Below are 25,678 nucleotides of genomic sequence, written 5' to 3'. Positions count from 1 at the left end.
AAAAAAAAAAAAAAAAAGTGAAGCAAAATCCCCCACGTTTTTTAAGACTTTTCCAAGCCAGCTTTTCAGAAGCTAATAGCTGTGATGGTAGACGACATTTGTCATAGCAGCATCCAAACTSTGAACCTGTTGAGATTCACCCATTTTAACCCTGGACATCTCCGTGAGCATCATCCATCTCCCATCTGTCAACGAAGACATAAATCTCGCAAGAGCCTTGTTGGTTTCTGCTCCATACAAGAGAACGGGGTTAAARGTAGCAGTACAATATGGGAAGCAGCAGTGAGGAAGAGAGAGAAAACCAGTCAGGAGAGAAGCATGGGTTTGTTTTTTTTTTTTTCAGATGCTTTGGGGACTTTTATAAATCAGGATGCCAAAAAGACCGGTGCTGGGTTGCTCTCCYGAGCCAGTGGGGTGTGTGTTCAGCCCTTCAGTTCCAGGAATGTGGGCTGTGCTCCTGCCACGCTCCTCATCCTGTCAGGGGTGGGGTATTCCCCATGCACCCCCTTCTGCARAGACCCTGCTGTCCCTCCCTGCAGCTGGGGCTGGCAGCACAGCGCTGCTGACAGAGAGCAAAGCGCCTTTGATGTCCCCAGCTTTAAGTCTTGCAGCTCTTTCACGTGTCCCTTTGCTGGGGCTGTGTGTCCCCAGTGGGTTTTTAGGCCTGTTGGATGTGGTCCGGCAGAAGYGAAATTGCCTTAATTTAGCAGAGCTGAAAAACGCAAAGAAAACAAAGCAGACAGGAGTTCTCCTTGGAGATCCTTGGTATTGCTCAGGATAGACTTTCCCAGCTGTCCTTTGGTGGCCATAAAATATATTTATATTATGAAAAAGCAAAACACGATAAATAGTGACGTTCAGGGATGCCGTGTTTATTTGTGTCCCAGTGACTCTGATCACTTTAAGCTKTGAGAGTTGAGCTGAGCTCTTTCTCACTACTAATGATATTTCAGCGCTTGGAATTTGCCTATGAATCTTGTTTATGACACATGAACCGGAGCTGAGCCTGGCTTGCTCTCCCCTGTGGATCGGCCCTTAAGGGCCACTGAGAATAACAGATAGTTTCCCCCAAAACAAGTTTAAACAGTTCCAAACCAAACAAACAGCTTTTGTCTGCATCCTCAGGTCCATCAAAGGAAGCACGTGTTTGATGTGCTGATGGAGTAAGACAGGGTAGGGAAGAAATACAAATGGATATAAAAGAAAAAAAAAAGGAAAGAAGAAATAGGAAAAGAAAAAAATCCACTGGCCGGTGTAGATTTGGTGTGAGAAAAATTTGTAATCTATTTGAAAACACTCTTCCTATTGAGATCAGTTCTTAATGGCATCCAGGCTGCTCCRTGCTGCTCTAGTGATGCCAGATTTGGGATAACTTAGCTGATTGATCCAGGATCCTGTGACTGTATGAGGTGCAGGAGTATTTTCTAATCCTTAGAGCAATTATGTGGCCAAGACATCTCAGTAATTWTCTTGGAAAAACCCTTTGGGCCCATGAGAACTTGGGATAGATGAGAGAAATCCCCGAGATCCTGCCATACACGTCTTGGTCATGGCAAACAAATGAGTTTCCCTGGCTGGGGCATCCCAAGGCAGGAACATTCTGAAGAGATRTTTGATACAAGCCTTTAAAACATTTTATTTGCCCTGCAAGTTTGTGGACTGAAGGAAGGAGCTTGGCTCTGATCTCTGCTCCCTTATTTTTCTTTCTCATCTGGCCRTTGTTTCTGGCAAACCCTAAACCTTCAGGTCCCTTTTAGAGAGGTGGGGTTGTGTGAGGAGGAGATGCCTCCAGCATGCAGGGTTTGGTGTAGATGGGACAGCTGGGATTTAGAAAGGTCTGTGGGGTTGTGAGAGTCAGGTCTCCCCAGCCTTGCAATGGTATTTTTTGGCTCCAGGAGTGTTATGCCAGATTGGATAAACCATGAGAGAACCGTAGGCATGGGAAGGAGTCTCCCTGTTCCTCACTGTCTGCCTAGGGAAAAGATGGACTAGGTAGGAATTTGGACTTAGTGGGAACCTCTAGAAAAGAGTTGTTCCCAGCTCTCTGTCCAGACCTCTTGCATGCCCCTTGTCCTCAGAGCACTTGTGCCTGCACGCTCCACATGAAATGATTGCCTGTTCTTTATGGAAAGACAGAGTGAGGTAGCCCTGCCTGGAGAGGACATTTTGGCTTTAATTTAATGGCAGCCTTTTGCTAGTTATTCATTTGGTTCTTTTTTATATAATTACATGTGTGTCGATATCTCTCTCTTTTTTTCTAGTTTTGCTCTTTTTTGTTTTTTCGTTTACTTTATTTTGCTTTTTTCTTTTTTCTGTTTTTTTTCCCCCTTTAGGTTTCAGAGAAATTATGTTGAATCCAATAAGCCTCCCTGGACATTCCAAACCTCTTAACCAAGGCATTTATGTTGAGGATGTCAGTGTTTATTTCAGCAAAGGACGTCATGGCTTTTAAAAACTCCTTAAAAGTCCCTGTTCTGATGTCAAGTTTATAGGCTGTGCCCTCAGAATGGTGGGAAGCACTAAGCGTGGTCTGTATGGATTGAGGTCTCCTCCTAATAGGACTCCACAGCCCTGCCTGTACACACGTTAAAGCCAACTGAAACTGTGGTTTTCTGTCACCAGATAACAGGGTTGTTCTTTTCCTCCAATGGTCGCTGTGTTCGTTAAATATTCCTGCAAGGCACAACAGCAGCAATGAGAGAGCAAATAAAGAGAATTAAAACCCAGTTGAAAGGAGTCATCCTAATAACACAGTAAATAATTGTACTTTTGCTTTAAAATAAAACACAAAACAAAACAAAAAAAAAACAAAACAAACAACCAAGCCAACCAAACTGACATCTTTAGTCATGTCCTCCCTGCTTGGAGTTTTCCTTGTAAGCTTGTGTCTTCGCAACACCCAGTGAATGCTGCCATCACCTCTTGCATGGCGCTGCCATGGGAGGTCTCCCAGAGCGAGCCAAGGCGGGGAGCCCGGAAGAAACTAAAGCAGAACGAAGACTTTTTGGTAAGAACAAAGGCAGCCCCGCTCCCAGTTCTTGCACAGGAAAAAAATGTTGGAAGGAATGAGGATGGGAAGAAAAAGAAGTGTCTTGCTTCTCTGACGGGAAGAGAGTGTGGTTATCTTTGAAGTGCACATATCCTAGGAGGCTTCTTTCGTTTGTCTGTCTGTCTGTGTGCGTTAGAGCGGCTCGTTGGATCTGACTATATCGTTGTCGTGCTCTGGTCTCTCCCTGCTGCTTAAATGATGAGCTTTATCTGAGGAGTTGCCTGGACTTCCCGCGTGGGTGGAGAATCCACAGCGCAGGAGGGTCTGTGTCCTTGCCAGGACTAGAGCAGTAAGCCAAGTGGAAAAGCGTATCAGACGCACGCAGGTCCYGTTGCTGGGCCTTCTCCAGCCCCCCTTTAGATCTCCTCCATATTCCCACCCCGCTAGAGATTGATTGTAACCCAGAACCACCAGCTCGAGGCTGGGCTGACTGAAGGAGAGGAACACAAAAGTGTTCTGTTGCTTCTTCTCTGGCAGAAACAGGRATATCGATCCTGTTCTGGCCGATATTTGTATTCTGTCCCCCACTCCCATCCCGCTTTTGTCTTACTTCATCCAAAGCCTCTCAGATGGAAAAGTAAACCCTCTCATCGTGTCCTCAAGAGAAGCCAGCTGCCCTCGTGGCAACTTGCAGGGCTTTCCTTGGACTCTCTGGATGTCACGTGTACGGGAAATACAGATTTGCTCACACATATCAGTGATAACCTATAAGCAAAGCAGATTTTCTCTAGGGGACAAAAATTATTCCAAAAGCTTCAGGTGTGGCCAGATCCTTTTGAGAGGAGTATTGGACCAGGAGCTTGCTCACCAGCCACTCAGCTTTGCTTGCCTTCTTGGTGGCCCGAGATGACCTTATCACATCAGGGGTGTCTCTAAATCACCAGCCCTCAAGGGTCACTGCCACTGGAAAGAGTCAYGGTCCCTCCCCACCACAACTGGGCAGAAGCCTCAGAATGGGATGTTCAGCTTCATCCTGCCTTTACAGGTGGCCTGCTTGAACCACCCTGGACACTGCCAGGAGGTTTTATTATCCCCTAGGGATATCCCTGGGAATGTTCCATTCTCTCGCTTCTCCTGGTGGTTCGTTTGCATCAAAAGGTCAAGTGCAATAGCAGAGGACTGGCGAGACGGTGGCAGAGCGCTTTAAGTGGACGGACACGCCTTAGGGGGGCACCTGTGTCAGCRTGAGGAGACCTGGCTCGGGTTGGATGGCTTCAGAAACCATGACCAAACCTCCCAGCAACGTTTGCTGCCCGCATCGGAGCTGGAAACGCCAGAGGGGCACTGCCAGAGGGGACCTGCGGCCRTGTGCCATCCACACCTCAATTCTGCAGATTCACAGAGTGAGGAGGAGCTTCACCGAGCGTGTGAATCACTGGGTGCTTGTCTGAACTCAATTCCCCCATCTCCTGGAAGTCGCCCACCTGACCCGGGGATGTCTTGTCCRTCTGAACTGTCTCCTCTCCCTAGCACTGTTCAGGGGACTCTGCTCTCAACTGTGTGTATCACTCGTAGAGATGCATCTGTGGGCCTGGACCAGAAGCCTATATCCAAACACCCTAGCAGARGAAGGGTTGAATTTTGCAGCTCAGGTCCATCTCTGCTTAGAAGAAATCCTCCGGACCGTTACAACATAATTAAAAGCAGTTCTCCCCACTGTGATCGATGTCTCAATTTGTTTAACACCAATTAAAGTCTCTGGTTCCTCACTGCTGAAAACGAAAGCCAGTCGTGGCTGTTTGCGATTGGTGGCTTTAAGTAGCAAGTCTTAAGGATGTTTYTTTTTTAAATTTTATTTTATTTTTAATTATTGTAAATCATTACCTCATTTTCTGTCAATGAGATTTCCTCCATCTTTGAGCATTCTTATCTTGCCATAACTATCATCCTGTGCTAATGGGAAATGGGACGGTCCCTTTTCACAGAGACTATAGGGGTGTTCAATGTCTAGTTTCTTAATAAACACTTTATTTTCTAACGAAACAGCTGCACCAGGCCTCTTCTTTGAAGACAAAATAAATAAATGTTCAGAATGAYATGTCCTATAGTCTACTTCTTGGTGAGATGGTCCACGTGTGGGGAGTTTGGTTTGTTTTCTTCTTTGGCGGGTGCGGAGGGTGGGATTTGCAGTCGTGATGGGAACATTGCTCAGGTGTAGCTCTTGTTTCTGTCACTCTCATCAGGCACAAAGATGTTTTCTTGCCTGAGAGCTTAACTGCTAACGATCTCAGTTGACAACCTGTTGCTTTTTGTAGCATAAAATGGTCGTATTCTCAGGGACGAGCTGGTGCTGCAGGGAGATTGTGTCAGGATTTGCCAAGACAAGTTTCTATAGTTAGTGGGAAAAGTTTTATTTGAAGCTTTATCTGTCAGGGAGCTTGATTGTGAAAGATTGTTCTGGCTGCAKTGCTTTTGTTTCGGGACCTGCTGTTGCTTCAGGTCTCCTTGCTTGGCTGTGCAAATTGCTCACCCGTTGGGTGCTGGATTGTTGTCCCCTCCTCAGGAACAATTCATCTCATGTTGAGCTATCAGGGAYGTGTTTGGTGTCGAGCCAGTGGGGCACAGGTGAGCTCTGTGCTCAGGTTCCTCATTAGGATTTCGTGTCTGGGTGGTTGGATGCTCTGGGAGCAGAGATGAACCATTCTGCAGCCTTTGGGCCTGGCACGAGGGTGTTTCTGGGTGGTTATGTGTTAGATTTGTTGGCAGGAGATGTCACTGGTGTAACTAAAAGCTGCTGTGCCAACCTGCAGGTGACTGTGGGCATGAGGCCGGGGGTGTGTTTGAGCACATACTGGTGGATGGTGCTGGAACCCTCTCAGAAAACCTGGGGAGAGTTTTGATGAGCAAATTGAAAACATGTTTTCCAGCATCCTTCTGTTTGTGTAACTCCCTGGCATGATTTTCAAGTCAGTGTCTCAAAATGATGCTCTGAGTGCATTTCCCATGACCTTCCCTTCTCATGAGTGTGTCTCTKGAATTGATGGGGGCTGTGGCTCACAGGATTAGGTGATGGCTGGGACCTGAACCTTTCCAGAAATGTCTGCAGTGCCTGAGAGAAATGGTTGTCTCCCAACATAACCCTACACAAGGGATGAGCAGCCGAGCTGAGCTGGATTTCATCCCTGTTTCCTTTTCCTTGCTGAGGTGTGGGAAACAMACACAGGGTTTGGGATCTCTTTTCTTCCCCACTACTGCAGGGTCTRTTACCAGGTTTCACAGCCCAGAAACCTTGCAAACAGGGGTTGGTTAAGGCAATTACTCAGGCTGCTGGTGTGGTCAGCTTTGGTTCACTTTGCTTTGTGTTTCAGGGCTACTCACTCCTTACCCCTGAGTTCCCACAATATTTTTGGTGCTGCTGGTTCAAAAGGAGCTGGTTTAAACAGGCATTGCAGAGGGGTTGGGCACTTATTTCTTCCTGTTCTTGCTTCGTGGTTGTCTGTGTTGCCTGCTGTAGCTGTGTGAAGGCTCCATGCTCTCCGTGACAGCTGAACAATGAGTTGATAACTCTGTGCTGCTCTCCCTCTGCACACTGGCTTCAAATGACTCGTAAGCTGATTACAGAGTTGTTAATGAAGGAGCTTGGGGTTCTGCTTTGGTGGGGTGCAGGCAGTGGGCCTCTAGCAGGAGTGGTCAGCTCCTTCTGAACATCACAACCCTGCCTCCTCATGTCTTGTAGAGTGTGGAGCCTGGGTGTGAATAAACGGAGGAACAAAGTTTTGGTTTRTTGTACTTTGCCTCTAAAGAGATGGAGTGGTGTTTCTTTCTGCTCCTGCTTGGAGGGAGCATGATGGGCACGGGGTGKTTTTGGYACTGTRGCTCTSTCCAGGGTGGAATCMTTGTTTGGGACCTTGGGCTCAGAATGGCTGCAGGGCCGTGTTTGGGGTGTGGGGTGCTGTAGGTCACCATCAGAGTTTTTTGAGTCTCCACAGGTGCTTATCCTCATTGCACCGAGTCCTGATGTTCTTCGTTGCTTTTTTTGTTTATTTAGATGTGCCTTTTAGGAGTCACCCCTTTTTTCCCAAGAGGTTGGAGCTTCTTTTGGGGTGTTAATTTGGTGTTTTTTCCTATCACCAGGCTTTGTCCTTTTCCTGTACCTGTGTCCTGCTGTCCAGGGAATTCCTGGGMGCTGTGGGCAGTCAGAGGAGGCTGACTCAGCAAACTGCTCTGCTCTGAGCTGTACCCAGAACAAGCTGCAGAYCCTCAGGGTTAAGCCTAGCATTAGCAGAGGATAAAAAGGCCTASGCACAGTGCTAAAGCTAAAAACCACAGGTTTGGAGGAGCAGCAGCCAGAGAGCACGCGAGAAATCAATGCCGAGCGATTTCATTTTTTTCTTAACATTTGGAAGCGCTTCTGGTGCTGTTTGTGCAATGAGTCAAAGAATTCTTGTTAACCATGCATTCACCAGGGCCTGCAGAGCCCAAGCAACTGGGAGAAAATTTAACAGACTGGGGGGAAGTGCACAGAGCTGCTTTGAAGGCGCAGTTTGATGGGAGACCTGCACACTCACAGGTGGAAAATGTGCTTTACCTGGTGAAGCGATGATGTATCTTCTGCTCTTGTGGTGCATTTTGCTTTGCCTGTGTCTTTTGTGGTTTCTCCAGTGCTGTCCCCAGTACTTTCCTCATGACAGGCAGGCTCCTTGGTGGGGCCAGCATGTGGTGTGATGCCACAGAGCCAGAATGAATCCCAGCCCACACACCAGTAAATAACTGCAGGAGGATTCCTTCGCAAAGAGAAGATGATGGCTTCTCCAGCAGTAAAGCAGAGTGCAACTGCAAGACAACTGCATTTGAATTTTGGTATTATTTTGAACTTGTGAGTGTAACTGCTGACTAATCAGCAGGAATAAATTTTGGTTGTTCTATACAAAGTGGAGGGGTTTGTTCCAAGCGCTGTTAAATGATTTGCTCTGCTGTTAGTGACTCATTTGTGATCTGTGCCTGATTCCCGCAGAGAAGTTGACTTTCTGCAAGCATTTGTTTATTATTTCGGAGTATTTGGCCTTTTTCTTCCAAGCTTTTGCTTCAAATATTCATGTTGTGATGGTGTGTCATGTTGTGAGCTGGTTTTGCTCTCAGGTTGGGTGAGTGAATTTTTCAAACAGGCAGCCAGAAATGCAGCACACAGAGACGCCCCTCAATCATCTGTTTTTTGGGGTTGTCCCTAACCCCGTGTCTCTTTTTCATGCCTTGGGAATAGCACCATCCCAACAGGTCTTTCTGAAGACAAAAAAAAAAACTATAATTGCCTGGGCCTTTGTAGCAGTTAAGAGCTTGTTTTCAGGGCAAGTAGCTTTGATGGCTCCAGTCTGAATTGTGGGAGCAGCCYGTGTCTGACCTGTGTGTGGGTTTCCATCAGCTGAGCTGCTGCAGGTCAGGCTCATTCATGAGGAGTCAGGGAGAGCCAGGCTGGAGTTGCATTAAGCTCGCTAAACTGCCAGGATGTCTGAATAAACTGATTGTGGCCAGGTCATCATTATCTTAAGTGAGTCAGAGCTATGGCCAGGCTGTTTATTAAGATAATTGGGAGCAGGAGGGAGGGAGGGATGGATGGATGCCTGCAGTCCATGCACCAGGCTGGTGATGGTGGGGGAGTACATTGCAACCTCTGATACGAGAGAGGAGAAGCTCAAGGTCCTGGAAGCTGATGTATCCAAGGCCAGGTCCTGCCAGGATCCAGTCCCTGGTGCCACTGTCAGGCACGTACGGTGACATTGTATGCAGTGTGCACACTCCAGACATCGCTGACGTGAGCTCATCTTGCCAGGCTAAAGAAGGATGCCTCTGCTCAGCTTTCCTCTTGAGGCCTTGTTGCCTGGCAATTTTAGCTATTCTGGACCAGCAGAGCGTTTTGGGCTCGCTGTGTCAGTGCCAGGTGATATTTGGGCGTGATAGGAGCAGTTCTGCATGGCCACTTCTTCCCTGAYAGTGCCTGGTCCAGTTCCCTGGAGGTTTCTGCAGGTTTGCTCTGTGTTTCCCGAGCCACCTTTGTTTCTCGGGGGGTCCCAGAGGGTTTGCAAGTTTGAGTGTTGAAGCTCCAGTCACACGCTCAGCACTGCTGGGACAACTCCAGAGGTACGAGTCCCCCAAAGCCAGCACATCTCACCATGCACAGACATGGCAGGAGACTGAGAAGGGACCTCACTTTCAGACAGGTAAGTGTCATTTTTCTCCATCTGGGAAGCTGTGGTGTGTAATGTGCTGAATTCAGRCCTCTAGCAGGAATTATTTTGATGGATCTGCTCTAAATGCATCGACAACAACTGGCTGCATTAGACATTATCAGTGGGAAACTGTCAGTCCCTTGACCCTCCTGCCTGGGGCCAGCAGCRCATCCAGCACAGACAGAATGCCTTTTTTGCAGCCATCTGATGTCCTTACCACTCAATCCCAGCAGAAGATCTGAATGGCCACAGCTTCAGAAAAAGGTAACAAAATCGCTGATATATTGGATAAAAGTATCACCTGGTGACCAGACTGAGCTCACTTYAATCTTGTTAACCTCACAGAGGACTCTTGGGAGTTGGGTAAYGTTCTCTGTAGGTCCTTAAGCTTCTCTGCATGGCTGTAATGTATGAAGTATCTCGTGTTGTGCCAGATTTCCTTCTCTGGGTTCAGCCATGCTGGCATCAACCTCAAAAAAAGGCAGAATGATATCAATATCAGTTTCACAAGGGAAGGTGAATATATCTCACCAAAAAGGCAGAGTCATCCTTAGAAAAGAAGACACCTGAGTATAAATGATATTGTCATGTACACCCACACAGGTAAGGAACAACAATGTCTCTTCTAAGACTCTCAAGAGTAAGGAAATGTGGTGATCATGAGCTGTGGATACAACACAGACTGAAACCTGGCTCTTTGACCCAAAAGGGCCACTGAAATCGAAAGGCTGCACAGGAATCTGTTTGGATGTTCCCCTGAGGGGCTGATTCAGCCCTTTGGGGTATGTGTGCYCCTTAGTTCTGTGAACTATTCACAATTCTATTGCACTGTGATGCTCAGTTTGCCATCCAGCTGGGCTCTTGGTGGCCAGCACGGGCAGGGAGGTGTCCCACAAGGGACACAAGCCACARAGGACTTCAAGCCCTCCCTCTCCGAGACCTCTCCACCTCTCATTTCCCATCTGAGTAGGTCCTCACTGGTTGGAGCTTTCACCAGATCTTCCCCAGCCCTGTGCTTAGGTTCCTGAGCAAGAAACAGCAGGATGGTCATCTCTTCGGTTGGAAAGGAAGTGCCTTTGGCAAGGCATCCTTGGAACTGTCCAAAGTTGGTGTTCTTGTCTGGAGAAGTGAGTAGAGGCTCGCTGATCGTGATGCTAGGAGTGTGTACGTTTGTGTTTGCATGCGTAGTAGAAATCAAATATTCATGGGAAGGCGKTGTTGGATTTCCAAGGGATGAAACACATTCTTTAAATGAGATCTGCAGCCCGAGGCAGAGGACTGGAGGCTGGGATGGCAAAGCCTTCAGGGGATTAGGCTGTGCCATGGAGGTGAGTTTTTGCTGCAGCTCCCCTGTCTGCAGTTCTGGTTAAATGATTGAAGTGCTCCACAGTGCTCTGACGATGATGAATGAGAACAGCCTGGCTCTGAGCTGGGTGTGATTCCAGGCAGCAGCTCTGGGTGTGAGACCCTCAGCAGCACCTCCCTGTGTCACACAGACTGAGCTGGGGTCTCCCACRGAGAGAGCTCAGAACAGCTGCTGGGGTTGGGGAAGAAATGAGGAGCCAGAAGGGTCCTTTCCCAAGGGACATCCGAGCCCAAGTGCAGGCAGCACACATACTGCTCCCTGCTCCCTTAAAACCCCCTGGAAAAAAAAGACTCTTTGTTCTAGGAGATATGGATTATATATATTTTAAGGCTCCATGAATCATTCATTGCCCAAAGATAAAACTGAGCATCAGAGCCAAGGAAAGGCTGGGGCTGTGAGGCGAGGAGCCTTCCATTATGCATTGTACTCAATCTTGACCTGGCAGTACCTCCTTGAAATCTTGCCTTTGCTTTGGGAAGCCCTCTTTCTCTCCTGAAAATCTGAACTACTCACCTACTTTCAGTAGATAATTGTATCAAGAGCATAATCAGCTGCTTCCCTTGTTGCGCAGCTCGATGGTTGGCTTTTGAAGAGGTTAAGCGTGCGTCCCAGTGAGTGTGTGAGAGCATGGTGGGGCTGCCAGGAAAAGCAGGGACATGTTGGCTTGGAAGCAGAATGGAAGAGTGCTGGGGATGCTATGGGATGGAGCAGGGTGTAAGGATTAACACTCAGTCTGGCAAACAGTGGCAGGTGGGGATTATTGAATGGTTTGGGGAGTGAAGTTGGGTGTTTTCCTGGCACTTCCAGGCTYGGTGTGGCACAAGCCAGCTGTGAATAAGGACTCCTGCTCACTTGTGGTCACTTGGTGGTCWGCACGAAATGAGTTTGTGGGTGTGWGCCTCATGCCTGGCAGGCAGATGTGCTTGGCTCAGAAAATGTCCATCATTTTTGGATGGAAGGAAATGCTGATGATTAAACCCAGAGCTTGGCTGTATGATGCTGATTTGTGGTGCCCTGACCTCTTGGCAAAAAGGAATGGCCAACATAACCTGTGTGGATAGCAGCAGAACTGACAGCCAAAACAGTGGAAAGGGAGGAAGAGGGACTGATTGTTTGGTTTATTTTCTTTGTGCTTTGCTGTTGCTGTTTGTTTGATTCCTTAATTCAAGAGAAGGGCTGGAAGTTGAGCTTTCCTTTTATAAGATCACAGTTTTCTTTTTTTATATCAGTTGTGTTACAGTAAAAATACACATTCTGCTTGTCCTGATTAAATGGCAAAATGTGGTGCCACAGCAGCAGGAAACTCTCGTATTGCTTTGCTATTTCCTTTTTAATTACCGTCACCAATTCATTGGCAAGAATAATCTCACTGCTCAGGCTGGAGACACCTTCCCATTCCATTCCTCTACGGCCCCAGGGCTTGTAAAATGCACTTTTGGCAGTGAGGTGAAATAAAGAGAACTTCATTTATTTGCTGCCCTTCACTTGTGCCAGCACAAGAGCTGACGAGGCCGCAGTCTAGCCTGAGTGTCTGCTATGGCCCAAGTTAAAAATAACCCCACTCCCAACTCTGCTCACTCACAAGTTATTTTTCACCCAGAACATTTCAAACAGCAGTGAGAGAGCAAGGGAGAGGGTGACCTGTGGTGGGGTGGGGGTGACAGGCACCCCCCAAAGTCAGGTGAGTGGCCAAATCAGAGCATCAGGTGATAGTTTGCAGTGAGCAAACACCKTGACATGCAAGGCATTTTCTGCAGAAACTGGGAGAGAAATGATCTGGAAACATGTGCTCTTTCTAAAGCTTTTATTTTTTAATAGAGAAAACCTTTCAGCCCCCTTTTTAATTCGTAATAAAGAGCAGGTTGAAAAGAAGGAGAGGGCAAATGAAGACAGTGAGGCTTGCTAACTTCCTTTAAAGTTGGAAGGTCACCTTTAAAAATGGATGAATGCAGCGTTTGGAGGAGGCTCCAAGGCAGCAGGCCTGGGGTTCAGCACTAGAATAGGAGGCAGAACAAAGATGAAAAGAAGAATCCAGTTGGGATCTCGGAATAGCTGCGGAGCTGCGAATCCCCGTGGTGGACCGGGGTGGGGGCGGTGTTTGAGGGAGCCTCTCTGCCCGCTCTCGCAGAGCTGCGGTGCTGCGTGGTGATGTGCTGGGAAAGTTAAATTTGGAGCTGGCTAGCCAGCTGGACTGCACGGGGGCACGTGGACGGGTGCTGGTGCTGTGGGAGGAAGCTGGGAATGTGATAAAATTAAAGCCCCTTTGCATTCAGGGATGCTGGGTAACTCTACAGTTGCCTTGCCTCTTATGGTTGTGTCCCTGCTGACTTTCCCCCTTTCCTGGGACTCTCCAGGGAGTGGGGAAGGGGTGATTACAGCAAAGTCCTGGTGGTAACTTGCTGGCTCCTTCCCACCTTTCCTTGAAAACCCCCAGACCCAGCCTGGGAGCTGCCTGGTGGCAGCAGGACACTGAGGGAGGAGTGGGGACAGYGACAAGTGACCTGGGCTCAGATCTGTTTGCTCTAGGCAGAAGTTCCCTGTGTCAGGGGAGCAGTTCTTAGGATTCACCTGAGAGCTGAACACATTTCCCATTTAAGCAATTGCCTGCCTTTCCCTCTGAGCCGAGGCGCAGGGGCATCAGACACGTGCTATCTATTGCTTATTAAGTGGTTTAACAAGCCCAGCTAATTACAATGTACTCAAGGATTTTGTAGCTTATGAAAGCAGTCCCTGTTTGTTTGTGTCAGTGCTTTAATGCATTAATACACCAATTAAACCTCGGGAGGTGTGCGTGCTCACACGGCTGAACATTCGGGGAGGGCTCCTTGACAGTTTTGGTGTCAGCTGGGGCTGCTCTGGCTCATGCAGCTCCAGCTCTGAAGGGATGCTTGTGGTTTTGCACTCAGCCTTGTCACTGCAGGGACATGCATTCCCTACATAAAAACATCGTTCCCCTGCCCAGAAATGTGTTGTTTTACAAGACTCAGGCAGACACGAGCACTCTGTCATTAATGTTTCCTTCTSTCAGACAGGCCTGCGAGGGTTCCTCGGTCCTTCTTTCCTTCTCAGTGCTGATGATCCAGGCAATTTGTGCCTGAAAGTGTTGTGCTCTCTGCCTCAATTAGTCCCGAGGGGTCAGCAGTGGGAGCTGCTGTCTGTGACACGTGCATTGGTTTGCAAAGGGCTTGGCACATTCATTAAGGCACGAGGTAACGAGCGATGGTCGGTGCACAGGGATGGGGCTGGAGCAGGCAGACAGGGTCAGAGGGAAAATCCYCCTCCAGCACACTCACAGCTCCGTGAAAAGAAAGCAATCGTGGGGGGGAGAGGAGAAGGAGAAACGACAGATTAAAGGAAATTGAGTAGCTGTAATAAATACACTTGAAATTGAGGTGATTATATTCCCTGAGGAGCTGGAGTGCTGGGGAAGGTCTGCAGAAAGGGCAGCCACACAAAACCARTGGCTTTTGGAGAGCAGGGGAATGCAGAATGGGCTTTAATGYTGCTCTGTCACACACAGCTGGGGAGGCTGCCCTAAACATTCAGTCTGGTAAAAATAAAGATAATAAAAGGCAGCATGAGGGGACTGACACACACCAGGCTGGCTGAGCAAGAGATTGAGACCRTAACAGGGAACTGCTAGAAAGTCACAATGAAAGGAGAGGGAGATGCAGGAGAAAACAAAGGGATGGAAGGCAGCAGCCATACGGATGCTGAGGGTGTATTTCAGACAGGAAAGTTCTTTTGCACGTGGGCATCTCAGAAACAGCAAAACTGGCCTCACATCAAGGAGGGGTTTGGAGTTTTGAGGAAAACAGTGAGCTGGAGCAGAGGATRTGGAGGAGAAAGTGTTTATCATGAGAGTGATACATGAAGAACTTAGACTGATGACAGAACAAAAGCCAACTTGGATCAGAGAAAGAAGACAGAAGGATTATTAAACATTTTTCATGTGCCAAAATTACATTCAACTTTATGAAGGACGAAGAGTTCGTGTCAGTRACCAGCTGTTGAAGGACACAGGACCAGGTGAGCATCCTCCACAGATGGACAGCACATCCTGAGGGGGGCATGCACACCACTTGCCAAGCTCTTTGCTGACATTTTAATTTTCCTGCTGAAAATTGGGCAGATGGATGAGAGTTGGAAGGTGGTGGACACAATGGGGACAAGAGATCAAGGAGTTTAGTGTCTGCTCTGGGAAATTCTTGTGAATCTTCTTGAACTTTGAAGGATGTTGTGGTAGGAACTGGAAAGGCCAAAGTAACGAGGCTTGAAGTAGTGGGAAGTCACACTGAGCTGATGTGTTGGCATTCCCTGAGGAGCTCAGTGCCCGTCTGAGGGAAATTCAGTGGATGTAGCACACTGAGATGTTCCACAAATGTCTGAGAAGGGTCAGCATCTGAGATTAATGACCAGGGGTRGAAGCATTGGTGGAGGATTTAAAACACTGTRTGGAAACCTGCCCTAAGAGCAAGARATAGAAAAGAGATGGTGCTAAAAGTGTTTYCAGCTGGAAAGAGGTTGAAAGTGGTGTGTCCTGGAAGTCACTCTTAATCACCTGTGTTTTCCTGGATGGCTGCTAATGGTCTGGAAGGAAATGCTGAAGGCAGGAACCAGAGTCCTCCCTGCTGCAGCATCATAGACTGAGGGATTTTTCACCAGCTCTGACTGGGGCCAAGGTCCCAAACATGCCCAGAGCCTCTCCTGATTYGGGATGTGTTTGAGAGAGGAATCCCTAGAGAGAGAAAAGAAGCAGAGAGACAGAGAGACTGCAATTTATGCCACAGAGAAACAGCACTATCCATTAAGAAAGGATAAATGAAGCAAAGTGGGCAGCGTAGGAATTTTTTGTTCGTTGAACTCCTTCCAGAAATGAAGATGTGATTTTTAACAGCTCGGTAATTATTCATTCCTTCATTATTTTGTTGGGGTTTTTTTTTCTTCTTTCTCTACAATTCCAGTTTCTAATCTGGAGACCTCAGATGACTTGATGTGAGCTCTGTTTGCAGGGGAATTGCAGCCTGGCTGGGTAAATGCAAGAAGTCTGAGTGAAGTTTTGAACTCTGGGTGCTCATATGCACTCAGATATTGATCTGGGTAGGTTTTCCCTCTACCTGCTTGAAAAATATCTGCCCTGGAAAAAGGTTAAGAGACTTGATTTAAACTCTGATTGATAAAGRAAAGACTTYAAGGTGACCTTTTCAACACAAGCTGAATTTGGGGTCACTTTCCAAGCTTGGATTGCAATAAGGAAATAGGATTTGTAGGGAGATTGATGGATTGGATTAGTGGGCACTGGTCTCTCATTTTGCCTTCCCAATATCTGATGTTGGCCCTCCAATTAAGGCAGTTCAGGAAAGCAACATATATAGACTTGTTTTAGGTATTTTGGGATGAAATGAGASCAGTCCTAAGATTGAGGAGAAACAGCTGAAAGTATTGAAGATCTTTCCACCATTATACTCCACTCTATGCTCTGCAGCACCACCCACATATATTCATCTCCAAATTGCTGTTACAAGCTTTGGGAGGTTCTTTTTGTTCCTCTGCATCCTCAGGTAATTGCAAAACAGTATCACCCTTTCCCACCTTCCCCAGCAACCTTGCTGATTCCTGTCCTTTCCACTTAGCACTGTGATCTTGCTGTAAAACTTCAGAATATGCATTTAAATTTAAGCTTTTAAGCCATATAGGTTATATTTTAAAAATAWAWATAATCTTGTTTTTGTAGSTGAAGATCCTCATAGGTTGYTTTTTCCATGTGCCTTGAATAAAGGCTTAACAATTATCCAGTGCTCAAACACAGTTTGGTTAAAGCTGAACGGGCACCTTTTCACCCTCTGCAATTTATCATGTCTTTTGAGGCTACCAGCACTGCAGAATGTTTTCTTGAGTCTCACCAGRGCCTTTAAGAAGAATTAGCTGGGTATATTTCCTCTGGTGCAGACACTGATGTTCGGCCACTGGAGAAAATCATCGGATTCTTTTTTTTTCCCATCTTGCACTCAGTGAAGTTTGTGAATTTTGTGAAAATTCACCCCAACCATGTGGCTCACAGTGGTGTGAGACATTGCTGAAGGAGGACAGACAGASAAATGGACAAATCTATATTGTTTTATCAGCCATGATGTCCCCATGCTGGGAGTGTCAGAGACAATAACCCAAACTGAATTCTCATTTATAACCACAGTAAGRGCAGGAGGCAGCAGGGACACAGGGAAGGATGCTCTAATAAGAGCATGTGGTTCTTTAAATAGTGCTGACCTGCTGGTGATGAGGGATTTCCAAAGCCCAACCCAAGGAGACCTTTTTCTGGTCCATCTCTGACTCCTCAAAGAGATCTTCTTCTGCCAAGGAGAGGAAGGTGTGCAGCCTGTGCCTGGGGAACAAGTTGGATCCCACCATGAACAGCTCTGGAGTCTCTGCCTTTCAGGGCTCTCCTCTGCAGGATGGACCCAGGGACTCCTTTCTCTCATCCAGACCTTCCCTGCTGTTACCCTCCTCTTTTTTTCTTATTTTTCAGTGAGAGGAKCCTGGGAGGAAAAGCAGATTTCTCTTGGTGTGCAGCCTCACGGGAGCACCGACACAAAATTCATTGCATCCTATTTTTGACTCAGGCACAGGCCAGAGGAGCACAGGAAGCCCCAATCATGCACAGACCTGGAGGGTTAAATGAGGACCAGCTGCTCTCCCCATCAGATTAGTAATTCCTTTGTACGATCCTCCTCCTCTTTATCCCTCTCTGCATAATTTGCTGCCTCTTAACAATAGCCTAAATCACCCAAACCACAGTAATTTTAGAGCCCAGCAGGCAGAGCTGTCTCACATTACTCCTCCTTCAGGGGTTTCCTTCTGCAGGAGGAGTTGGCAAGATGGARAAAGGGATGTGCAGGCAGGAGAGAAAGCCAAGGAAACCTCAGGCAGGAACAGAGACGGAACAAAGTCCATTTGGGGTGTTAGGAAAACATGAATTGGAGAAAACACCTCATCAAACACATGAGAACACCTCCTGTGTCAGTCCTGAGAGAAAGGGAGCTGGAGGAGGTGGGAAGGAAGGAGAGAGATGGAAATTGGGCAAATTAGAGAGCGACTTCCTAATGAAATCATAACYTGAGCCCGAGATCTGTCTTTCAACACCTCATGTTTTTACTCCATGTGGCCTCACTTCTGGAATTTTCTTGTTCCGTGGGTTTGGATGCGTTAGCCACTTGTTTAATGACCACCAAGCGAAGTTTTTGGTGGGAAAGTGACTGGGCATGGAGCAAGGAATTTTGTTACTGCCCGGAGTTCAGAGGCAAAAAAAAAAAAAAAAAAAAAAAAAAAAAAAAAGAAAAAAGAAGTAGATGATGCTGTATTTCTTTCAAAATTATCTTTTTCCTTTGTGATGATGGTGAGGATGGCAACAATCAGAAGCACTTCCAACCTGCCTGGAGCTCTAGCTGGAAAAAAGCAGAACAAAAGGCCCCGTCACCAAATTTCCTGCTTTGAGACGGTCCAGGAATTTTGTCACAACAGATTTCTTTGAAAGTCTTTGTGCATTTCCACATCTGGAGGAAACTGCATTTTGTCTAAAAATACTTCTCCATTTTGCACCCAGTTTTCGGGCCAATTCTTACTCTGTCCAGAGTGGATTTTCCAGTGGGGATCACAGTTTTAGTACAGTACTTGAGCCATTTCCAAACCACACCTTTTTCTTTAGTGCCACCCTTCTAAYAGCCACATAGTTTCCAGAACATATTCATTGTGTCTGGAATTTTTTAGAAATTGTGGTATGGGCTAGATCCTTCAAACCGTGGATCAGGGCAGCGACTGAGCAACATTGAAATAAWAGCATTGAAACGCCCTAAATACTCAGAATTACTCAGGAAAAGCTTCAAGCTGTGACCTTTGGGATGCAATATCTACATTCTGTGCAGCATGGCACTGGTGTGGATGGCTGGGATGGGGATGACACCTGCAGAATTTGGCTGGTGAGGCCAAAAAGGGTGGTGATGGACTGTGGGATGTCTGTCAGTCAGGGACACATCCTGCTGTGGGGGTCAGCAATGGCTGGGCTGAGTTGGTATCTTTTGGAGGCAGCAGTGGTGGTGCACAGCACATTTTTGTCTGTGTTTGTCGCTCTGGGGTGGGTCTGATAAAGGCTGGTGCAAAGATGAGGGAGATTTTCTGTGCAGCTCCCAGGTTAGGGAGGGTGAGGAAGAGCCAGTGCAGGGAGGAGGGTTGGGAGAAAAACTCCTGTGGCACGAGCCAGGTAACACAGCCCTGTGTGACATCCTCCTGCTGGGACATTGTCGGGGTGCCAAAGGACAGCAAGAGCTCAGCCATGRAGGGGCTGCTGCCTGCACCAGGCACTGGGGTCTGTTCTTGTCTGTACTGGTGGGAAATGTGAGGCTGGACACTGCCTGCTCCTGGCTCTGCTCCCAGGTTAGGATCCCAGAGCCCCTGGSACTCAGGRSTGGCAGGTAAGCCTTTGTGTTCTGYTGGGAGATATTRTCYGAGCTGCAAGGCTCTGCTGGGACCCTGTCACTTCCAGCTTTCTTCTGGTTTTCCACCTCAGCAATAGGATGCTGTTACGGGTCTGATTACRGTGTTGTTAAAGCCTTAAGCCTGAAATCTGACTGTCACTGGAGGGGCAGAAATCCCCCTCCAACCCTCCACCCGTAATTTTTTCCCTTCCCTTGGAAAAACAGTAAAACAGAAAGACAAGTGGTATCTGTCTGAGCAGCGCTTTCCAATCAAGTGAAAACTAGCTGGAAAATCAAATCAGCCGGTAAGTTCCTGCAAAACACAGCTCTATCTCCTTAAAATCTCCCCTTCTGAAGGGATGAACTGCACAGCAATAGCTGCTGATGTAAAACAAGCCATTATGCCTCCTATCTCCTCTCCAAGCCCCCCTCCCTGCAGACGCATGAGTCTGAGGGAGGCAGATGCTCTCTGAAGACTGTTTTCCTCTGTTAAATAAATTCACTTTCAAATAATGTGTAATTAAATGTGTGGTATTGAATTAATGTTTTATTCTGAGTGCTTTGGCAGCAGGGGACCCAGGGGCCTGGCTGGTGGAAAGAAAACACGCTCACCAGAAAGACTCCCTTCTCCTCTCTCTTTCCTTTTTCCTCCCACCCTGCCAAGAATCCCAGTTCTTGTTTCCAAGAGTTGCTGGAGTGTGTCGGTGACTTGGTGAGGATGGTGCTTTGTCTAAATCCCTTTTGTGATTCGTTGCCATGTTTCACCCAGTGCAAAGACCTCTGCAGCCCACTCCTCTCCCTCTATATTCGTGTCTTGATATTCTTCATCCTCAGAAGATGCCAGCTGGCTGCTAACCCTTGTATTCAAAAGGCAGAGCCCAAGTGTCCCCTCTGGAGCTGGTGTTTTAAGGTGGGACAGAAGTTTTTGCTTAAACAGTGACTGTGGAATGGTGCCGAGCACATTCTAACTTCATTATTTTTCAGATTTTCMTTTTTTTCCATGAAGAAWATGAGAGTTTGCCTGGGTTTGGGTTTAAACTTTGCAGGTGTGTCACACCAGGTAAAGCTGCCAAGTGGTTTTCAGGGGGTTGTGGTGAGGGACCCTGGCAGGTTCTGGAGTTGCCTCTGATGAGTTGTTGGTTTAAGGGATGATTGTGCTTGGATTTTGTGTCATCTCCTTTACACAAACAGATACACAAACAAAACCTGCCTTTTCATTTCCCTGCAGCTCCAGGAGCTCTGTACATGTGCACTTTCAGTGCTGGTGCTTTTGGGACCGCTCCTGCAGCTCCGAGGGTGCTAATCCAGTGGCTCCMTGCTGCAAATCACACCCCTCTCTGGAGCCTGAGGGCTCTTGTGCAGCATCCCTCTCTCAAATCAGGGCTGGCTGGAGTCACTGGCAGCTGAAAGGCAGCACTTTGGGTCAGGSCTTGCTCTCCACCTGCTGTTGCAGCAGCAAAAGCCAGAGGAGYTGGTGCTGTCCTGATTGCCAGAGGTAATTCCACGTGTGGAAGTGGTGCATGTCAGGTAATTCCAAAGCATCAGAGATCTGGCACGCACAGGTTGCTCATCTCCTGTTTTCCTGAGCCTGACGGCGCTGAACTTTAGCTCCTGGCGTAGTTTGGGATAACTGGGTGATTTTTTAGCCAAAATTGTCTAGCTAAATGCGTCATGGGCTGTTATTTTTTACCAAGGTCCATTTAGCAGCGTGTAGTGCATTAGCTGTGGGTCTGCTGGGTCAGCTGAGCAATAAAGCCTCCCTCCCACCTGGGATCTGCACTTGTGCCTTGTGCTGCTCCCCAGGAATGAAGCGGATGGTGAGAGAATGAAAAGGACTGCAGAAACATAAAATAGCTCTCTTAAGGTCTTTATGAAGGAGTACGATCGTTGGCTGAGCTGAAGGCTGTGGTTRCTCCACCAGGTTCCCAAAGATTCAGATGTGCTTTACATAAATSTCTGTGATTTGTGTCAGAACGACTTTTTTTTGAGTCCAAGTCCTTGAAGGGTGCCTTACAGAGGAGCTTGGCAAAGAACCAGYGTCTGGGCATCGTGCCGAGTGCTTGGAACGTGTACCTGGGCCCTTTCCCAGAGGTGGCTCATGTCAGAGCTGGGACACAAGCCACCAGAAGGGAAGGGCTACCTACCTGGAGTCCAGGCAGAGATAAGCAACAGCCTGTTTATGTCTCAATTTTTTAAAATGATGTGGGACTGATTCTCCCATTGTTTACATGTGCTTCACAGCAGTCCGTGACYGAAATCAATATCCTCCATTGACTTTGATGGATTTGCACGGGGTGAGGAGGGAGACTCTGGCTCTGTGCAGCCTGCCTGTGTGTTACCTTTGTTACTTTGTCTTTATGTGATAGAAATCAGAGAGAAAATGCTTTTCCAGCCCTCCAGTGGCAGGGCTTTTTGCTTTTGACCTGCCCAATGCGTGCTCTGCTCCGATCAGGTTCATCACTTAACTCATCCACGCGTTCTGTCCCCATCCAGGCTGCCATTGACTGCCTGACATGAAAGACTCTCTGCCTGGTACTCAAATGTGGTGGTGACAAGGTTTCCAGTGTAAATTGTGAGCTTTGTTTATTTGATTTTAATTGTGGCRGAGCAGCGGAGCCGTTGCGGCGTTTATTCACAAGAGTTATTTCAGCGGCGTCGAGAAGGAAATGAATGAATCACGTTGACTAAGTGAGGACTTTGCTACCTTTTTGTGGACAACTTATGTRGAAAGAAAAGAGACAGTTCTTTGGCATAAATTAGTTGTTACAGCAAATGACTCAGCCACTACTGAAAAATGTCATTGTTGTTATCATTTATAAAGCGCTGTTGATGCAAATGAGGCTTTAGAAGCTTATGAAAATCAAGGCCATATCTACAAAGAGCCCAGGATCAGACCCAAATCAGGATAGCCTAGAAACAGATCTAAAATAAGTCAGCTTTAAAAAAGGGCTTGAAGAGCAAGAGGGGCAAAAAATAGAGGAGAAGAAGAAAAAGAGTGAATGTGAAAAAGCAAAGGGAGGGAGGAGCTGGTGATGGAGAGGTGCAGGAAAGGACCCCTTTAGGGTCACATGTGAGGGGGAGAAGAAAAATTTATAGAAAATTKATATTGGTCTTTTCTAGGCTAGAAGGCAAATCTTCTGATAAAGAGGGTGGCAAAACTAAAAGGGGAAATATCTATAATTTTGCTCTGTTGTATCAGAAAGCTRCATCTTGCTTGAGAATTAATAGTCCAGGGTGAGGAAACCCACTAGAAATACAAGACAGACTGCTCACTGTTCAGGAGTTTGACAGAGGATGTGAGGAATTAATTGAAATTAATTAGTTTAACAGTTGAAATTGGCCTGGTATAAATGATTTAAACTTAGTGGTTTTGCATTTTGCTCTAAATTAAGTACTGRCACTGCTCATGATTCACTTTGTTTGGAATTTGATTTGTCCATTTTCCTTCCACTGTAGTCGTCTGTGCCCAAACACAATCATGTGCATCCAGGTTTCAAGAGTATTAGCAAACCATGGTTTTAAGGATGCTGGTTGTGATGGGAATTTGAAATGCAAAATTTGCAGTGTCACTGAACCCATCTCTTCTTCGTCTGATGCCCAGGACTGATTTAGAAATGAGACAGTAATTGGAAAATTAGATTCATGAAATGTACTCATACAACTTCCTGATTTCCTCTCGTGTGATTGAAAAGTGATGGTTATTCAAAACAAGGTGTTTTTGTTGCACACAGCCAAGAGCCCAGCTCCAGATGCTCTGCCTGGGATTTGGAGGTTGGGTCGGGGTCTTTTTGCCTTGACCTTGCCATGAGATAGACACTCTGCAATATGAGATTAAAATATGGCAGAAGAATCATTGAACCAGTGATGAATGTGGAAAATTCTGTCTTTTCCAGGCTCTGTCACAAGGGCCAGTGCAGAAGTGAACCATCAGGACATTTGACTGATGTTTGAGAAAAGCAGAATTAACCTTGTTCCCTCTTCTTCTTCCCTGTATCCCATTGCTGTGCTGGGTGCACAAATTTAGCAAACCTGAAGGTGTTTTTGTCGAGGAGAGGAGCAGATGTGACCAAGGAAAACATGGGAGCAATGAGAGGCAGGAAGAAGTTTCTGGTTTCAGAGRGCCACTTTCCTGCCTAAATTCACTTTAAGCACAGATCAAGTGAGCTGTCCTGCTGAAGGTTCAGATCCCTTTGCAGATGCAAAGCTGCCACCCTTCTGCCTTGGCTTTCCCAGAGAAAGGGAAACTTTCTGCTTTGGCTTTGGAGGCCWCATGTGAAAAAGTGAGTGCAGTGTCCCAGACTCACTCTTGCTAATGCTCTGACTCACCCACGYGCTGAAGTCACGGGCCATTTCCAACCAGCTGCAGCTCAGGTGCTTTCTGATGTGGTTTATGGGCTATTCAGCCAAATTTTGAAACACCTTCTCTGTGTGTTAACCTTGATGGACAAGAAGGAAGGCGGGTAATCTGCCCAACTTTCCTYCAGTGTCATGCAGAAATGTAATGATCCCAAAACAAGGACTGGAAATGTTTGACTGTAAATTGGGATTAGTTCAGTGTCAGGCACTCACATCCTTCCTGAAGGTACAGCACTCCTTTGAACAAGTTCCCATCATGCTGTCAATTCTGCTTATTTTCCTGTCAGGCCTTGCCGTGCCTTCTGCATRGGATCTTCTTACGAATTGTCTTGTTTTTATAAGTTAATAGTACATGGGAAAAAAAACAAAACCAAAAAACCAAACAAGCAGAGTGGTGCTGAGTTTGAGCACACCTTGTCTACGGGGCTGACTGCAACTAGCGCAGCGCTGCCTGCCTAAAACAAATAAACACCAGCTGTTTATCAGACAGGGCTCGGCTTCCTCCAGGAGGAGGTAAACAGATTTATGCAGATGAAGCTCTGAGGTGCCCTTGCAGCATCTTTCATGGCTACTTGGCCTTCCTGGTGAGTTACGGCYGGGCCGGGCTCCGAGGTGAGCGCAATAACACTTTGCTGCTTCTTGGTGCTTAAAACCCGTACTAAATAGTGGTTTGGAATTRATCATAGTGCTGATCTCACCGAGAATGGGAGAATTTTGTCTAAACTTCACTATTTTAGGCCTCTAGCATGGGAAAAAGCAATTTGTTAGAACTTGCTTATTATTGCATTTATGCCTTAACTGCTATGGAGTGAAATTTATGGCTGTTTGAGGTTGAGAGAAGTTGTGATTGGCAAATGTACTTTTCTGATTCTGCGTTAAGATTGTCCAGTTGCTGTCAAAGTGCTTAACTTCAGGACCCTTTTATTTTTATAACCACCCAATTTTACTCTAAATCCAGCCGTGCTACTCTAACCCACCACCACAAAAGGATTGTTTCCCCCTCAGTTCAGCTCTGTYTGCTACAATATCACCCTTAATTCTTCATAAAAATTTTCCCTGGAACTTCTCAGGTGTCTCTAACAACTTGCTGCAAAATCTGGTCTGGAAGACAGATGGGATATTATTTTAATAAGGTAGACATAATTACACAGTTTGGATGCCAGCTCTCAGAAATGTCTGATCATTTATTAAGATGTTGTTGGGAGGAGAAATTGGGAGCTGAAAGTTTYGGGCAAGACCCTGGAGAGTTTAGAAAGAGAGGTTTGCCTTGCTTCTCATGATGTTACACATCAGAAGTGTAAAAATTCTAAAATGGTATTGCTGGTTATTCTGTGACTGTTTCCTTTTTAACTCCATCTCACACCAAACRGGACAATCCAATTTCAATTGCTGCATTTCTGAGGTTTTTTAAGTGTCCTTGGGCTCCTTTAGTACAAGACCATTCCTCACAGCTTTCTCGATTGCTGCTATTTGGGACACCAAGAATGCAAAYACGAGGTTTGTCACTACAGTGAGACCAAGGTGATGTGGTGATGAGTGCTATAGAAATGCCTGCCAAGACAAGGTGGATAAACCCCTTTTCCTCYACTCTATGAAGTAAATTGGTGCCATTTGAGCTCTTCTTATGTTAGGATTTTCCTCATCCAAGTGCATCACTTTACATTTCAGCACATTATATCCCAGATTTCTCAAGATACCCCTTAAACTCTCAGCTAAACCAGGTGGAGAAGGCAAAATCCAGGTGTGATTTGTTGTCCCTGGCTGTCAYTGCAGGTTTGAAACCAAAGCCATTTTGAATGCGCCTACCAACCTGTGCCTTAATGTTGCTAATATTATTAATATTGGTAAGAAGCAGTTTTCAGTCTATTGAACAATTAGAAAAGGTCAGTGGGAATTCCCAGAGAGGCATCTTTCATTACAAGGCCCATTGCCCGTGCAATCTCGCTGCRTCCATCTTCCCAAGCAAGCCAAGGGCCCAGAGATGGCAGCTCCATAATCCTGCCTCTCAACTCCTAATTAAAAAGCTTTAATTGCATGAAAGCCATTASGATGCTCGTCTCCCATTAGATTTTTGATGTGTTAAGGGGTTCCTGTGCTGTTGTGGGACACGTGATCCCCTCAAGGTTGATCCAGGTGCCTGCTCGGGTGCCTGGGTGGAGGAGATGGTGGCAGGAGATGGTGGAGGAGATGGTGGCAGGAGATGGTGACAGGAGATGGTGGAGGAGATGGTGGAGGAGATGGTGGCAGGAGATGGTGGAGGAGATGGTGGCAGGAG

General features: G+C 46.8%; 1 protein-coding gene across 3 annotated transcripts in view; it reads left to right on the top strand.

Moving 5' to 3' along the window:
• Nucleotides 1–25,678, top strand: part of NTRK3 (neurotrophic receptor tyrosine kinase 3) — a 199,549-nt gene that overhangs the window by 132,004 nt on the left and 41,867 nt on the right. Inside the window, exon 13 of one of the 3 annotated variants that reach the window (XM_057365816.1) lies at nucleotides 2,334–5,069. The exons of the other annotated variants lie outside the window; for them this stretch is intronic. Coding sequence (XP_057221799.1) covers nucleotides 2,334–2,452 — 119 coding nt within the window. The 3' untranslated portion in view covers nucleotides 2,453–5,069. Of the gene's footprint in view, nucleotides 1–2,333; nucleotides 5,070–25,678 lie in introns of those variants that run through there. 3 annotated transcript variants of the gene reach the window in all.

This window comes from Malurus melanocephalus, unplaced genomic scaffold (genome assembly GCF_030028575.1).
Source record: "Malurus melanocephalus ecotype Western Australia unplaced genomic scaffold, MMel_1.1 scaffold_58, whole genome shotgun sequence".
Classification (NCBI taxonomy): domain Eukaryota; kingdom Metazoa; phylum Chordata; class Aves; order Passeriformes; family Maluridae; genus Malurus; species Malurus melanocephalus.
The sequence above is the reverse complement of the archived record's forward strand: the minus strand, read 5'-3'. Positions and strand labels throughout refer to the sequence as shown.